The sequence below is a fragment of the Clupea harengus genome, chromosome 22 (genome assembly GCF_900700415.2).
Source record: "Clupea harengus chromosome 22, Ch_v2.0.2, whole genome shotgun sequence".
Lineage (NCBI taxonomy): Eukaryota > Metazoa > Chordata > Actinopteri > Clupeiformes > Clupeidae > Clupea > Clupea harengus.
In genome coordinates, this window is record NC_045173.1 from 23220899 (window position 1) to 23237106 (window position 16208).

At 49.1% G+C, this 16208-nt stretch overlaps 1 protein-coding gene across 22 annotated transcripts in view; it reads left to right on the plus strand.

The window, feature by feature from the left end:
* dlg1b (discs large MAGUK scaffold protein 1b) overlaps nucleotides 1–16208 on the plus strand; it is a 106956-nt gene that overhangs the window by 76615 nt on the left and 14133 nt on the right. For all 22 annotated transcript variants that reach the window (XM_031559509.2, XM_031559510.2, XM_031559511.2 and 19 more), the window contains 6 exons: nucleotides 3504–3554; nucleotides 5343–5467; nucleotides 6889–7058; nucleotides 7952–8088; nucleotides 8239–8383; nucleotides 13872–13998. In XM_031559509.2, coding sequence (XP_031415369.1) covers nucleotides 3504–3554; nucleotides 5343–5467; nucleotides 6889–7058; nucleotides 7952–8088; nucleotides 8239–8383; nucleotides 13872–13998 — 755 coding nt within the window. The remainder of the gene's footprint in view (nucleotides 1–3503; nucleotides 3555–5342; nucleotides 5468–6888; nucleotides 7059–7951; nucleotides 8089–8238; nucleotides 8384–13871; nucleotides 13999–16208) is intronic.

Here is a 16208-nt window from a genome sequence, read left to right on the forward strand (position 1 = left end):
AGGTTAGAGGTCAGCTGAGCCGTTAATCTGCCCATCCAGGGGGGCCACGGCTGCTGGTGTTACCTCCCACCCCCCGACGCTTGCCTCTGCTCCTGCCCCTCTATTCTCACAGGGGCATATAGCTAAGCACCTCGCCGGCGTCAGCATCACCCGCCACGCAAATAGAACAGGGGTCTCTCAGGGGACTCCCAGTGGAGGGGGCGCTTAATTAGGTGTTGAGGTGGTCGAGAGTCTGTTTGTGAGTCAGCACATTTCAGTTCCCTGTAGCAGCGCGCCACATGTTGAGGTGCCCATTGGGCCGTAATTAAACAGTGTATTTTCACGTCTATGCAAATTTCAAAACAATCCAGAGGTATGATTTAACTGGGGAAAGGATTTCATTTTGCAGTAATTGATGAAAATTAATGATTGATAAAATTTATTTTTTTGTCCATTCCATGTAGACAAAGAGAGATTGTCAAAGAGAGATTAGATATTCTTAGGTTTTTTTTGCCTCTTAACCGCTGTCCGTGGTACTGAAGTCAGACACAGCTGTCCGTTAAGTACATCAAGTCCGCTAAGTACGTATGTGTGTGTCTGTGTGTGTGTGTGTGTGTGTGTGTGTGTGTGGTGTGTGTGTGTGTTTGTGTGTGTGTGTATGCTGGCTTAATCATGGGCCACTTTGTTAACCGTGCCGTGCCTAACCTTTGTGCTCCGTCCTTACGGCTGCAGCATGTGTGTGTGTGTGTGTGTGTGTGTGTGTGTGTGTGTGTGTGGGGAGAGGGAAACTGCATTCCTGCATCTGTCAGTGTGTGTGTGTGTGTGTGTGTGTGTGTGTGTGTGCGTGTTGTCCCAATTGTGCTACACACCACACACATGCCACTCTAGCAGCAGGGGGAGTAGCAGCATATCAGCAATTTCTGAAGTTTGAACAAGAGTTAAGGCTGGTTGATTTGAATATTTCATTCAGCGTGTAGCAGCCTCCTCCGTCTTCTCCGTGGTTCAGGAGCAGGGGAGCGTAAAAATAACTTCTCCTCCCCGCCCGCTGGCTTGCAGAATACACTGTGAATCTCCATCCCCCTCCTCCCCCCCACTCCCCCAGCATACCCACATTAGGGGCAGATGCATACTCACAGCGTGACCTGGGAACCACGACCCGCTGGCTTCCTCCAGGGGTCATGCCCAGGGGCGCTTCACCAGCTGCCTGCCCCGCCCCATACGCTCTCTCTCCCCTTGCACACTTACTGTACCACACACACCCCTGCTCCACCTGGGACTGCCGCTGCGCCCCGGCAGCATCCACGTCGGTACCGCTCAGGAGATGCTCTCGGCCATAAGCTGCCAGGAGTGGTGGAAGAGACACACTTTGTTCCATCCATAGCTGTCAGTGGCTTGGGAATGCAGTCATTTGTAAAAACACATTATGGGTTTGAGCGCCGTAATGGCTAGTTCAGGCAGAAAAGCACCCGCCGCGTTAGTGCTCCGACATGTTTGGAACACTTGGGTGTGTGCATTATTCATGTCTTTAGAGCGCACTAATGTTTCGATAGCGCATTTACTTGTGGCACTTGAGGTAGGATGGGTGCTGTGCAGAACCTGGAGGCACTGGAGGCTACTGAAGTCAGTGTGTGTGTGTGTGTGTGTGTGAGTGTGTGAGTGTGAGACTGCTTCATTAAGCCCCTAGCTGGAGCAGCTGTCTGGCACCCCTGAACTCCTCCGATGGAGGGCGGGTGAGACTGGGTCAGCCTGTCCTTGGTCACACACGGCTCGTGCCGACAGAACTTTCCCATCTTTAAGCCGTCTGGAGTGGAGTGACTTTTTAAAGCTGTACACAAATGAGTGCCAACATGTGAAGTCCAAGATTGACTCCTGCAGTTAATCGGTTTACCATGTACTTTTAATGCGTACATGCGCTGTGCCTGTGTACATGTGTTGTAATTAAAAATGTGTAAAATGCTTAGTCTAGTTGATCGCAGTCTGATTATGTTAGTGTGTGTGTGCGTGTGCGTGTGCGTGTGTGTGTGTGTGTGTGTGTGTGTGTGTGTGTGTGTGTGTGTGTGTGTGTGTGTGTGTGTGTGTGTGTGTGTGTGTGTGTGTGTGTGTGTGTGTGTGTGTGTGTGCGCGTGCGTGTGTGTGTGTGTGTGTCGATGCACACATACGTCCTGTGGAGCTGCTAACGCATAAGGGAGGGGAAATGCTTTCAGCAGGGCCATGGCTTGACCCATCACACTCAGTCACACTCTTTCCTAAAGCCAGGCAGCCATACTCTGTGATTAAAGCTGATTTTCTGTCTGATATGGCCTTGATTAAACTGAAACACACACACACACACACACACACACACACACACACACACACACACGCACACATACAGTGCTGGCTAGACCTGCCTGAAATAGCCATGCTCATTTCATTACAGCAACCAAAAAAAAAAAATCCCCTGAATTAGTTCTCTAAATCAATTCCGCTGACATGCCTTTTTAAGCAGGCAGGGTTGGCCCAACAATTACCATGCAGCTCTAGCGCTGATACAAAAAGTAATAGCTATAAAACCTCATATGTGACTTAAAGTAATAAAATACTCACAGCTTTTCAGTGAACCGTTGGTAAACGCCATCATAAAGCTATCCGTATTATGTAAATGAAGTAGAATTCCATTTGCTCCATTCTATTTACTACCCTGTTTGTACATTTTATGATCTCAAAATATGGAAAATATATGGACCTGTTTTCAATGAACTATCTGCCAAATCTGCGAGTACCAAAAGCAGGTAGTGAAGTAGACTCCCATAACTCGTATATCACAGAGTACATACAGTATATACTGCAGTTGGTCTTTTAGGATGAACCTGTTTCAAACATTTAATCCTCAGAATCGCCGTTTTTGAAATGGTTTTCCTTTGACTCCCAACACTAGTGGAGGGGGATGCTGCTGACATGTTCCGTGTGTTAGGCTGCCTTTCTGTTCCATGCATGACAGTTGTGGGGAGGGGCCGTGGCAGAGGGCAAGCCCTCAGGGCTCAGAAAAACGGACCGCCGGATGTCCCCTCTGTCAGCACGATCAATAACCCAGTGCAAGAGATCCAGCTGTCACTTATGTGTGCCGGCCAGGGCCTCCTGCGCTGTTCAGGGCTTCCTGTACGGTGTCATGCGGCGGTCCCGGTAGCTCAGCTTTTGGCTAAGAAAGCGGTGCCAAACCGTATGGTCCCGTGGTGCAGACGTGGCCAGAAAACGTGTGCTCATTGGGTCGGAAGACGAAGGAACTGGGTAACACACTGGCAACACAGTCAGCTCCCAGTGATGCCACCGGATCTAGATGAAGGAGGGTTTATCCTTGAGCTTTGTGTGTTTTTGAGGATGGTCTTTATTTTCACTGGATTCAGGTTTTGCTGCACCATGAACACCTGACAACTGCTGCAGATGACCGAGATCTGTGTTCTGGCTAAATGTGACTGAACTCTCTCTCTCTCTCTCTCATTCTCTCTCTCTCTCTCTCTCTCTCTCTCTCTCTCTCCCTCCCTCAGGTGAATGGGACAGAGGCTGACTACGAGTATGAAGAGATCACGCTGGAGCGGGTAAGGGAACTGGACTCCTGTAGGGCTCTCTCAGCTTATCTTTCTAATGACCCTCATTATGGACTGTCTGTCTGATCAGCACTAATGGCCACTGCATCAAATGGGATTAGGCTCTTCCGGTATTATCTCTCGTCGTGTCTCAGATGGTCACGTGTTAGAAGAGAGGGCTTCCCAAACAGTAGGTAACAGCATAAGGTTCTGTTCTGTTGAATATCTGAACAGCAAGACTGTGATAGTAGTTTGCAAATGTTGGGTTTGAAATGGTCACAAGTGCATTCTGTAACAGTAAAAAAAAAAATGATCTGGCTACGGTTCATCAGTGGTCGCCTGCTTGGCAGAATCAGACAGAAATCAAAATGGATGCATTTGTGAAATCATGGAGACTTCTTTTGGTGAGGCTGCTGTACCCAATTAAAACATAAAGCCCAACAAACATCTCCTGGCACACCAGTCTTTTGACTGGGCGGAGAGCACAAGTTTTATCTATGAAAAAAAGCGTATGATTCACCAGACGGCAAGCTTCAGAGAGAACTCAGAGAGCTTCCTGAGGAGTGAGCTACAGCATAGCAAAGATATCAAAAATCACATCAGCAAGGAAAGACATTATGCATACTGTGATGGATTTGGTATTGATATTGTGTGTTTAATATGCCATTTAAACAGTTTATTCTGCGGTGGTACTCTGAGACTTGGATGCGTATGTGTTTGCTGTCAGGGTTTGCCTTCATTTGTGAACAGGAGTTTAGGAACAACATCAGAAAGGGAGTTCCGAAACCTCTGTGTTTGGGAGCCCCAATGCGGTCATGGTATCCGGTGGGAATGTCCTGGATTAAAGCATGCGGATGAAAGCAGTGGTGTGAAGTCAACTCTGCACGCTGTAGGAATGTTTGGTGTAAAGGATGTCAGTAAACTAACTGTCAGTTTGGAGAAGACTGTTGTCTGTTGAACGATGGCCCTGCTTCCAAAGCACCTGATTTTTTTTTTTTAACTGGATTTCAAATATATGACCTTTTCTTTTACTACACCAAAAGGTTCAAAGCTAACGACTGCAGCACCATATGTCTGGCTCAAAAGAGCCCTCTCAAGTGTGTCACACACACACGCATTCTCAGAAGAATAAAATAAAGCGCCATCTTTCCTGGTACAGGCGAGTCTTAATCCCGCCGATGTGCTGAGGTTTTTTGTTGTTGTTTTTATTTAGTTAATTTTTTGCCATCATCTTCTGTGTGACCTAATTCAGCGGAGCACTTTCAAGTGCACATTATTAACTGCGCATAAATAAACAATGCTGCTCTGCAAGCTGCTGGCTGCGCCTTTCAGTCTCAGCTTGAACACATCAGAAGGAAAGGGGGTTGGGGAGAGAGAGAGAGAGAGAGAGGGAGGGAGAGGGAGAGGGGTAGAGAGAGAGAGAGAGAGAGACTGCATTCTAATTACTCATCCTTTGAGCATTAAAGCCCAAGAAGCTTTTCTGTGATGTTTCACCACCTGGAATCGTTGGTCAACCCAAGTGATTTTCCTCCCTTTGGAAAAAAGAGACCGTCCAAGTTGTTTCATCGCAAACATATGAACTAGGAGAACTAAAAAAGTATGTAGCATGATAACCTACAGTCCAGTTGGAATTCACAGTTCATATTCTTTTTTGTTAAAGTGAGCTTCTGCCCCGTTTCTGTTATTTGCTGTAGCACAGATCTGCAGTATGCACAACATCCAGTCTCTTTTCTCATTGGAAGAGCGTGTGTGTGTGTGTGTGTGTGTCGTTTTTTTGATTTGTTGTTGTTTTGTTTGTAGGGCAACTCGGGCCTGGGCTTCAGCATCGCCGGGGGAACGGATAACCCCCACATTGGCGAGGACCCCAGCATCTTCATCACCAAAGTCATCCCTGGGGGGGCAGCGGCGCAGGACGGCAGACTTCGGTGAGTTTTTTTTTTAGGGGGGGGGGGGGGGGGTTGCACACTATTTATATTGACAACACATGGACACAAGCTCCCAATCTCTGACACAAATATATATTCTCAGAGTACATACATTCGTGCTGTACACATCGCCCTGCACACACGCGCACACACGCACGCACGCACGCACGCACGCACGCACGCACGCACGCACGCACGCACGCACGCACGCACGCACGCACGCACGCACGCACGCACGCACGCACGCACGCACGCACGCACGCACGCACGCACGCACGCACGCACGCACGCACGCACGCACGCACGCACGCACGCACGCACGCACGCACGCACGCACGCACGCACGCACGCACGCACGCACGCACGCACGCACGCACGCACGCACGCACGCACGCACGCACGCACGCACGCACGCACGCACGCACGCACACACACACACACACACACACACACACACACACACACACACACACACACACACACACACACACACACACACACACACACACACACACACACACACACACACACACACACACACACACACACACACAGAGGCCTTTCAGAGGCTCATTAATGCTTGATGAGGGTAGAGCGGAGCAGCAGCAGAGACAGGAGGTGACACTGACGACACCGTGGGGTCAGGGGTTAGAGGAGGTGACACTGGTCAGGGGTTAGAGGAGGTGACACTGACGACACCGTGGGGTTAGAGGAGGTGACACTGGTCAGGGGTTAGAGGAGGTGACACTGACGACACCGTGGGGTTAGAGGAGGTGACACTGACAGCCCAGCTCTGCTCCGGCTCCACTGCTTTGTGTCAGAATGTGCAACTCAGGGGCTGATGTGTGTGGGTGGGTGGTTGTGTGTGTGGGTGGGTGGGTGGGTGTGTGGGTGGGTGGGTGGGTGGGTGTGTGTGTGGGTGGGTGTGTGTGTGTGTGTGGGTGGGTGGGTGGTTGTGTTTGGTGTGTTAATGAGCATTTCTTTGTAGAAAAATATCTGTCAACACACACAGTAGGCGTATGCAAAGCGAAATACGACCGTGTACATGTATCCAAATTAGGGCTGTCAAGCGATTAAAACAATGAATCTAATTGATAACATGCTTTGTGATTAAGTAATCTGAATTAATCGCACATATCAATTTGCAGAGAGAAGCATTTAAAACGACAGCAAATAGCAGCTACTTCAATTAACTTTTTTTTAATGATTGACCTCTCATAGATTGTCTTTAACTGATCAAATCTTGCTAGCTTGCAAACTTATGTCACCAAAAAACCTGCGCCTTATATACATATATTTTACAAATTATAGTATTTTTCTGGAATTCACCATCTCGAACTCGGAAGACAACCGAGTTTTATAAAATGATATATAGATAGCTGCATTTGTGGAGTGTAGTAACTTGTGTGTGTGTCGTGTAGGGTGAATGATGTCATCCTGCGGGTGAACGAGGTGGAGGTGCGTGACGTGACCCACAGCAAGGCGGTGGAGGCGCTGAAGGAGGCCGGCTCACTGGTGCGACTGTACGTGCGCCGGAGAAAGTCGGGCAACGACAAGGTGGTGGAGATGAAGCTGGTCAAAGGACCCAAAGGTACAGCTGTGTGTGTGTGTGTGTGTCTGTGTCTGTGTCTGTGTCTGTGTGTGTGTGTGTGTGTGTGTGTGTGTGTGTGTGTGCCTGTCTGAACCTGAGTTCAGTTTAGTGCCTCAGAGGAGCAATGACACAGCTGCTGTGACCATAATGGCAGGTCTTATAGATTGGGGGGTTGTAGCCATGTGATTCACTGTTGACTCTCTGGGTCTTCTTATTGGATCATTTGGATGTTGACTGTGGGAGGGATTTTAGCCCCGGTGACATTTAGTGCTTTATCATTACATGGGTGTAACGGTCCCGTCCTGGGCTCTGACTGCTGCTTAAGGCTAAGCTATATCCGGTTTTTGGGCTCTGTCTCACACTGAATGGACATCAGGAGACGATAGGGATTATGTCTCATCTGCTGAAACACAGAAATTGTGTTTTTAAGACACGTCATTTGGTTGCTGTGAAGAGAAAAGAAGCGGTCTTCAGAAAGCACACAATTTTGTTGTCCATCCTAGCGCCCGATTCCCTGTTGTGTTTCAGTGCGTAATCAGCGCACAATTCCCTCAAGTGCTAAAGAAAAAGAAGCCGCAACAAGAAATCACCTCCGGATTAATGTCAGTGCCAGGGGCTGGGGTCTGTGAGCCAGGAAATGTGCCCTTTTGTCTCGTCTGGACAGCTGTTTTCATGGTCCTATCTCATTACCTCAGTATTTCCTGCCCACACTGTTTTAATTGGGTTTGCAGTAACGATGCTACTGTTTGATCATCAGCTTTAAAGGGGACTGTTTTTTTGGGGCAGCATTTTTGACTTTCAGTACATTGCTAGCAAGCCACAAATTGATTGGACTCTTAGGCTGTTAATTGTTGCCCCCCAACCCCCCACTCACCTGTCTTGGTTTATTCCAGGGCTTGGCTTCAGTATAGCAGGGGGCGTAGGCAATCAACACATCCCAGGGGACAACAGCATCTACGTCACCAAGATCATTGAAGGAGGAGCCGCACACAAAGATGGCAGACTACAAATAGGAGACAAGCTTCTAGCTGTAAGCGTGGCTGCCTGTCTACAGTGGTTATCTCAATCTGTTCTCAAGCTAAAAATCCTGTTCTGTGCAGTCTTTCTTCTGCACACTCAAGTCTCTCTCTCTCTCTCTCTCTCTCTCTCTCTCTCTCTCTCTCTCTCTCTCTGCGTGTAGGTGAATAACGCTTGTCTGGAGGAGGTGACCCACGAGCATGCCGTGACTGCCTTGAAAAACACCCCAGACGTAGTCTACTTGAAAGTGGCAAAACCCAACAGTGTCTTCATGAACGACAGCTTCCCCCCGCCGGACATCACCAACTGTGAGTGGCACAGCCGTCTGCCTCGTATTCCATCCAACTAACTCCACCAGTCCCCAATTCGCTCTGTCTGTGTGTGTGACTAAGACTGTCCATACAACAGGCTCTTGGGTCTATTCTACTGCTGCCATGCTAAAGCAAAATCTGTCACATGTCAAGGGAAATATTTGAGAATGTTGTCATTGTAATTAACTTCCAATGACAAAAACTCATCTTAACATTCATGCTGTATAAATCTGTTATTTCCCCGTATGTAAATGTTCTGTTCTATTATTATTATTTACCAATAGATTTTGTGGTCCTTCCTGACACACTGCAAGTTACTCTGTGAGAACTCTATTTACACAGACAAAAGCTTACATGATCACCACCATAGTTCATTTGTGTGGGTGGTCAAATTGGTCGGGGGGGGGGATGGGTGGTGCAAAAAACAGCTGAATAAAAAACCAGGACCAGGCGTTCTCCACTGCTTTTCCTGGTAGGTGCTGACCGGCGTGTCCGATTGGTTTTGCTGCAGCCCCGCTCATTGGCCAGTGGTGGTGCGACCACTGATTGATCTGTGGCCTCTCCCAGCCTGGCCTCAGGCAGCACTAACAGCATGCCGAGCAGAGCACACAAGCGCGCACACACACACACACACACACACACACACACACACACACGCACGCACACACAAGCGCTATTGATTGCTCATGTCTGAGGCTCCCACCCCTGCGGTCATTAGGACGAGCCGGACGCCCAACACGGAGGGGTGGGGGTTGAGGGTTGGGGAGGTGGGTGGATGTCACTCTTCTCAACCTCTATTAGCTCATGAGTCCCATGGCATAAGCACACTCCTGACATTGCGCCGCAGTGAGATGGGGTTGGACTAGCATAGATGACCATCTGCCCGGTCGACAGAAACTCTGTTTGGGAGGGAGCTGACTGGATTGCTGTGCTGTGTGTAGATGAAGCAGCAGTTGCCATTGGCCATTCCTGTGTTTTGCGTATTCTTTTGTGTAACAGAAACCAAACTAAATGAGATTACAAGATGATGGTGAAGGGCATGAAAGGGCGCTCATGTGAAATACTGCCCATAATTGTTACGCAAGGCTGTGTAACTGATTGAAGGTCAGGTCCTGGTCTCCACCGAGCACTGTGTACATCCAGCAAAGCTCATTGAATGGCCTGTGGGATCTTAGATGTGCTATCCACCAAGGTTGTCAGAGCGTTGTGTCTCTAAGGCGGCGTGAAGGACAAAATGGCTTTGGATCAGTGAAATGCGTTTGTGTGTCAGCCTTTTTTAGGCTTGTGTTACTTACTGACGTGGTAAACAAAACAAAACAAGACGAATATCCATGTCATCAACATAATGGTCGCTTTCATCCTGGCACCAGCTGCATAGTGGTGCCATGAGTAATTAGGAGAAGCAGTGCATCGCCTTAAATGTTTTTGTCATCAGCCACAGCCCGAGTCGCAGTTTCCATCACCTCTACTCTCAGAGCTCCACTCGGGCATCTTTCATCTTCAAAATAAACCCCCCCCAACTCCAGCGTCTGTGGCCGATTCGAGTAGGTGGAGGGGGGGGGGCGGGGGCGGGGGGAGGAGTGTGGCTTGAAAGAGAGTGCTGGGCGGACGTCGCTGCCCACAACTCTTTTGTGCCCATTGGGACTGGGGCCCAAGGTCTCCTTTGATCTCTCGGAGTGATTATGATGACTTGCGCAGAACAAAGGCTGCATTTGACACACTTTCATAATGAGATGAAATGGATGAAGGCCATGGATCTTCAGGGGAGCAGCCTGAAGGTTACTGAACACCCCTGGACTGAAAAAAACTAAAAAAAAAAAAAAAAAACTGAAGACTGCCACGGTGTGTACCATCAAAGGCAGATTTTTTTTTTACGCCTGCGGGCTGTGCTAACACCTATCCTGCCAGAATGATGGCGTGTGATTCATGATGTACGACAGATAGCTAGAGACTGTTGTGGAGAGATGCTGTCACACAGGGAGTCCAGGCCATAACTGCGAGTCCTGTCTGTGTGATTGACAGTGGCCAGCTCGTCACCATAGCGACGCGGCGCCTTGCAAAGTTTTGCTAAATGACCAGGGCGATTCGCGGCCATCAGACAAGGATGTCGCAGTGCTGGCTTTAAAAGGGACGTGAAAGGAGGAAGGACAAACTCAATCACAGCCACCGACCACATGGTGCTATAGTGCCAGTATTACTAATCCAAGGCAGCAATATCCTAATGCACAGCAGGGTGCAATATGGGTAATGGTGGGGGGGCAAATGTCCCCGCAGCCGGCCCCTAGCTGCACTTCACGAAGGAGGTGCTGTTCAGTGCCGACAGTCAGAGCCTCAAAGTCCAAACCTCATAGCTCTGGGTCTGGGTCTGGACTGGCTTTCTTGGTAAGGATTCACATTTTGGTAAATGACGGAAGGACAGATAAACAGTCAGCGCAGAAGAAAGAGTAGATTTCATGAGAAAAAAAAAAACAATCAATCGTTAGATGGGTGATGTGGAAGGCACCGTACATTGATGACATCATAAACCAGAACTTTCTTTTTGTTATGTTCTTTCACACAGGTATTAATGGCCGCCATCTGAGCCATTGTTTTCTACGGATGCTGTAGTCATGCTATGGAGTTGGACAATTTAATGTGTATTTTTCTTTAGCATCATTTTGGTGTCATTTTGGAAACAAGTGTTTCTGTTCCCTTCCATCAGTTTTAGACGTGTGCCATTTGACACTGGCGACAGCCGCCCGAGTGCCAGGCACTGTATTGTATTGTATTGTATTGTAAGGAAGCGCGCGCTCATCTGGGTAGATTATAATGTTCTGTAGCCCTGCCCAGGCAGCGAGCGAGCGAGCGTGCATCCCACCATCTGTTGGCCCTTCCTGGTGGACTGACTACCCGCGGGTAACACGAGGTCCTCGCTAAGCCCTGCTCTGTGACCGACACAGTCCAGCACTGCACAGCATGGCACTGAGAGCTCTCTGCTGGCTCGGGGCCTGACTCGCACCTCTGCCACTGCCACTGCCACTGCGCCACCCCATGGAATCAGCATGTGCAAGCATCCAGGCTTTACTTTCAGTGTGACGGACAGTGCAGTAAGGGTTTTATTTTTTGTGGCTGTTTTTTTTTTTTATTATTGTTTATCGAAAACATGCACGATGTGTGAAAATGCCACAATGCAAAGACCTATCCTATCCTATCGCTCGGTAAGGTATTTCCCAGCATTCAAAATGAAGCTGGTTACAATGTATCATGAAACAAAAGATGGCAGCATAGAAATTACCGCCTCTGATGTCTCTGCAGCGGTTTGACGTGATGGCGCTGTTTTTATTTTAAATTTTATTTTATTTTGGCCGTATCCACACCACCACCACCTCCCAAATGTTTCTCACCCTCTCCCTCTCTCACCCTCTCACCCTCTCCCCCTTTCCCCCTCTCACCCTCTCCCTCCCCTCTCACCCTCTCACCCTCTCACCCTCTCCCTCTCACCCTCTCACTCTCTCCCTCTCACCCTCTCACCCTCTCCCCCTCTCACCCTCTCTCCCTCTCCCCCTCTCACCCTCTCCCAGCTGTATTCTGATGGTAATTAGTTTTATACCATATATTGAAGATTCAGTCTTAGGTTTGATCAGTCAGGATTCAGGTTTATTCTTGAAGAATGGCGGCCGACCATTTGTGAGACAGAGACTTTCAGATCCATCCTCCCTCACAGAACTTCACCTCAGTATATCTGACTATCCCTTGAGGGACAGTCTGTTAAATACACTGACATCTAAGGGGTGTTACCGTCTATTCAAATGGGCCATGCATGCAGGGTTCTTTGTCTCGACCTGGGGGGGGGGGGAGGTGAGAGTCTAGTATCACACCTCACTACCCAGGTCAGCCCAAAGTATATTCACCAAGGAAAGTCCACTGACTTATTGACTATGGCATATTCTTATGACCTATGCTGGTCCCTTCAATTCCAAAACCCGCTCAGCTGCGTGGCTCTCTCTCACAGGCTTGTCACCAAATGTGTGAAAAACAGGGTGCCCCGTCAGCATCGAGCGAGTGATGATCTTAAGGGAGAAAAAAAGAAAAAAAAAAGAGTTACCGGTAATCTGGATTGCGGGCCACTCTGCGCTCCTCTCCTCTCTGCTGCACCCCCTCGCTGTCCCACGGCCCTCTGCAGTTAACGTTAGCGTCACAGACAGCCAGTGGGCTGTATAAGTGCTAGTGCTAGCGCGTTAGCGTCACAGACAGCCAGTGGGCTGTATAAGTGCTAGTGCTAGCGCGTTAGCGTCACAGACAGCCAGTGGGCTGTATAAGTGCTAGTGCTAGCGCGTTAGCGTCACAGACAGCCAGTGGGCTGTATAAGTGCTAGTGCTAGCGCGTTAGCGTCACAGACAGCCAGTGGGCTGTATAAGTGCTAGTGCTAGCGCGTTAGCGTCACAGACAGCCAGTGGGCTATATAAGTGCTAGAGCTAGCGCGTTAGCGTCACAGACAGCCAGTGGGCTGTATAAGTGCTAGAGCTAGAGCTAGCGTGAGTGTGTGAGTGTGTGAGTGTGTGATGCTGTTTGAGTGTGTGAGTGTGTGATGCTGTTTGAGTGTGTGATGCTGTTTGAGTGTGTGAGTGTGTGATGCTGTTTGAGTGTGTGAGTGTGTGATGCTGTTTGAGTGTGTGATGCTGTTTGAGTGTGTGATGCTGTTTGAGTGTGTGAGTGTGTGATGCTGTTTGAGTGTGTCATGCTAGCGCGTTAGCAAGCGCGAAGCGCTCGCCGTCACTCACTGACTCAGTGTGCCGTGCGCGAGTGAGTCCCCCATCCTCCTCCAGAAAAACTCCTAGCAGCCCCACTTAAAATCATTACATCACGTCGTGAATGGGCTGCGTAGTCTAGTTACATCAGTGCTGGTTAGTCTCACAGTCATCAGGGTTTGAGGGAGAGGGGAGGTTTGAGGGCTGTGGGGGGGGGGGGGGGGCACACATTTATAGCTCTCATTGAAATGCCTACGTGTCATGGAAACTCTGAGTTTGTATGGGGTTCGGTCTCGAGAGACTGCCCTGCGTGGGGTAAAGCCATCAGGTCTCCGGGGGGTGGTGTTGTCCCCGTGGTCCGCGCTGAAACAGGAGAGCGGGACCACACGGGGGGTGGAGGTGAGAACAGCTCCAGACTGCGGATCACTTTCCGGCCCTCAGAGAGACGGGGCCTCATGACAGACAACCCAGCCAGGCTGCGGGGGGAGGCAGATGTGCTGCAGACGTGTGTGCAGGGGAGAAGCAGCTCAACACCGCTTAATGTGATACGCTAATACCTGAATGAAAGGGCTTCACAAATGTCTCCCTTCTCATTGTTTAAGTCTCGGCGTTTTGGAGAGTATATAATCAAACCATGGACAACAAATGTTATGAGTGTTCCTGCAGAGTATAGATCCATGGATAATGCTGAAGCTGTTGTTCGACACGGCATGATATTTGTAAACCTCATGGTCTGCCCTCTTGCTTTTCTCTTTCAGCCTATACGCAACACATGGAGAACCATATCACTTCCCCCAGCTACCTGAGCCAGCCCCTGCCTCCCATCCCCAGTGGCCGCTACTCCCCCACCCCCAAGGCCATGATGGGGGAAGACGACATAACCAGGTACACACACAACCACACAGACACCCACAACCACATACACCACTCCTGTGGGTCCTCGTTAGACTCTGGGTGAGCCGACACTTAAGGAGGGAAGTGAACAAATTCCTCACCTTGTTCCCATACAAGGGCCTTTTAAATGTTCCATTTAAAACCTTTTTATCTCTTAGAACATAGATAAACTGGATTTGATGTATTGCGTTGCTATTCTCAATTAAACATCTGTATTTTTACTTGCTACTAACTTGTATCATTTGAGAACATCAAAAAGACATGAAAGCAGGTGAAGCGTGTTTTATCATGTACTGTACCGCGAGTGTGAACTGCAGAATTTCGAAGTGGTTGTACTGTACTTCTCGACACTGGTCGCTGTGGTAGTTCTCCCTAAAAGGCTCTTTATGTCAGCTTGTGTTTCTGGCTGTGTGAGATGTTCTGTAAAATGGCGGTTGTGTAAGAGGAAGCAGTTCCCCCATCGCTGCCGCTCCAGCCCATCTTCTTTCTCCCAGGGCTCCTGGCACCCCACTGCAGGGCAAGATAAAGTTATGAAAGATTTACAGGTGCGCAGCAGTGGCTGTCGGGATAGGCTCCATAATTTAAGCTCCCGAAGACCTTTCTCTCCCTCTGTTTCTACTGCTTTCTCTCTCTCTTGCTGTCTCTCTTTCCCTCATAACTCTCCCCCTTTCTCTGTTCTATCTGTTTTTTTCTCTTTCTCCCTCATTCTCTCATCTCTGTCTTTCCTCTATCTCTCTCTCACTCACTCGTTCTCTCTCCGTCTCTCTCTCCGTCTCTCTCTCTCTCTCTCTCTCTCTATTTCTCTCTCCCTCCCGCTCTCCTGCCTGCTCGTCTGGCGTCCAAAAACCTGCCCAAGGTCGCGCCGTTCTTTTTTTTTTTATCGCGCCGTCCGTCCCCTCGGAGCAGCCTGCCACCGTATGATAATAGAATGGAGTAGCTGTCACTCAAGAGGGTGAAGTACGGCCCCGGCTCCCGATCAACTCCTCCGCTCGGGGACCTTGGAGGAGGCGGCGCAGGAGCGAGGGGGACGTGACTCAGACGGCACGAGTCGAGGGAGGCAGATGAGACGGGGCCACACCATCCATCCTCTCCCCTGGCAACTCGGGGCATGATTCCGTTCCATGCCAATTTAGGGTTGGTTGTAAATCGGGAGGGAGGCCTGTGCACAAAGGTGGCGCCATTTTAATCAAGCATATTGTGAACTCGGGGACTGCTCGGAAGACCGGGTGACGGGGGTAGGCTGGTTAGGGAAGAGGATGCCATGTACAGTAGGCTGGCATGATCAGAGTGGTGGAGGGGTGAGAGGGGATGGAGGTACTCGAGTCTGTGTGTGGCTTCGTGGACAATCACGTCATGAAATCTACAGGCTTGTTAAATTTAAAAGTATTTTGTCCCGGTGTTTTTTTTTTTTTTATGAGGGCGAGGTGATTGCTTCCTATTCAGTGAGTTCAGACTGCCTGCATCACGGCGGCATGATATGGTGTTTTTCATGAGAGTGGGCAAAGATTTGGGCAGATGGCCAGCCACTAGTGAGAAAAGTACTTCCCACCCATCTGTCTGTCCATCTATTACTCCCTTCTTCTCCTTCTCTCTCTCTCTCTCTCTCCTCAGTCACTCTCTCTCTCTCTCTCTCTCTCTCTCTACCCATTTCTCCCCCCTTTTTCTCCCCCCCCCCCCCCTGGTCTCGGGTGACATGCGTTTTTGTGAGCACTTTGCTGCCCGGAATCCACTTTAATGAGAGGATTTGCTCTGCTCAGAAAAAAAAAAAGACAAAATCTCCAAAGACATCACACCGGATCCCCAAACAAACAAAACAAACACATCCCATTGCTGGATACACTAGCTGCATGTTAAAACAACATGTTAGTCAGCTCGACCAGACACATTGTGATTTATTTTTAAATAAAATCATCAGGGTATCAAGCCTCTTAAAAGAGCTTGACCAAAATGAACAAACAAGATTGTCCTAATCCATCGAACAATCGATTCAATTAATCTGTCTATTTAGACAAAGCGCGGGGATTTAAAGGCCTCGGCCACGTTTTTAGATGCAAGAAAAGTACATTTGAAACAGAAACCAGCATCCCATTGGCTGATCAAATAGCTCTTCGTCACAAGGGATTTTTCTTATTATGCACTGGCGGTTATGACACCATGCAGTCGTAATCGCTCACTTTGTGTGAGTTAATCTGCGACTTTAC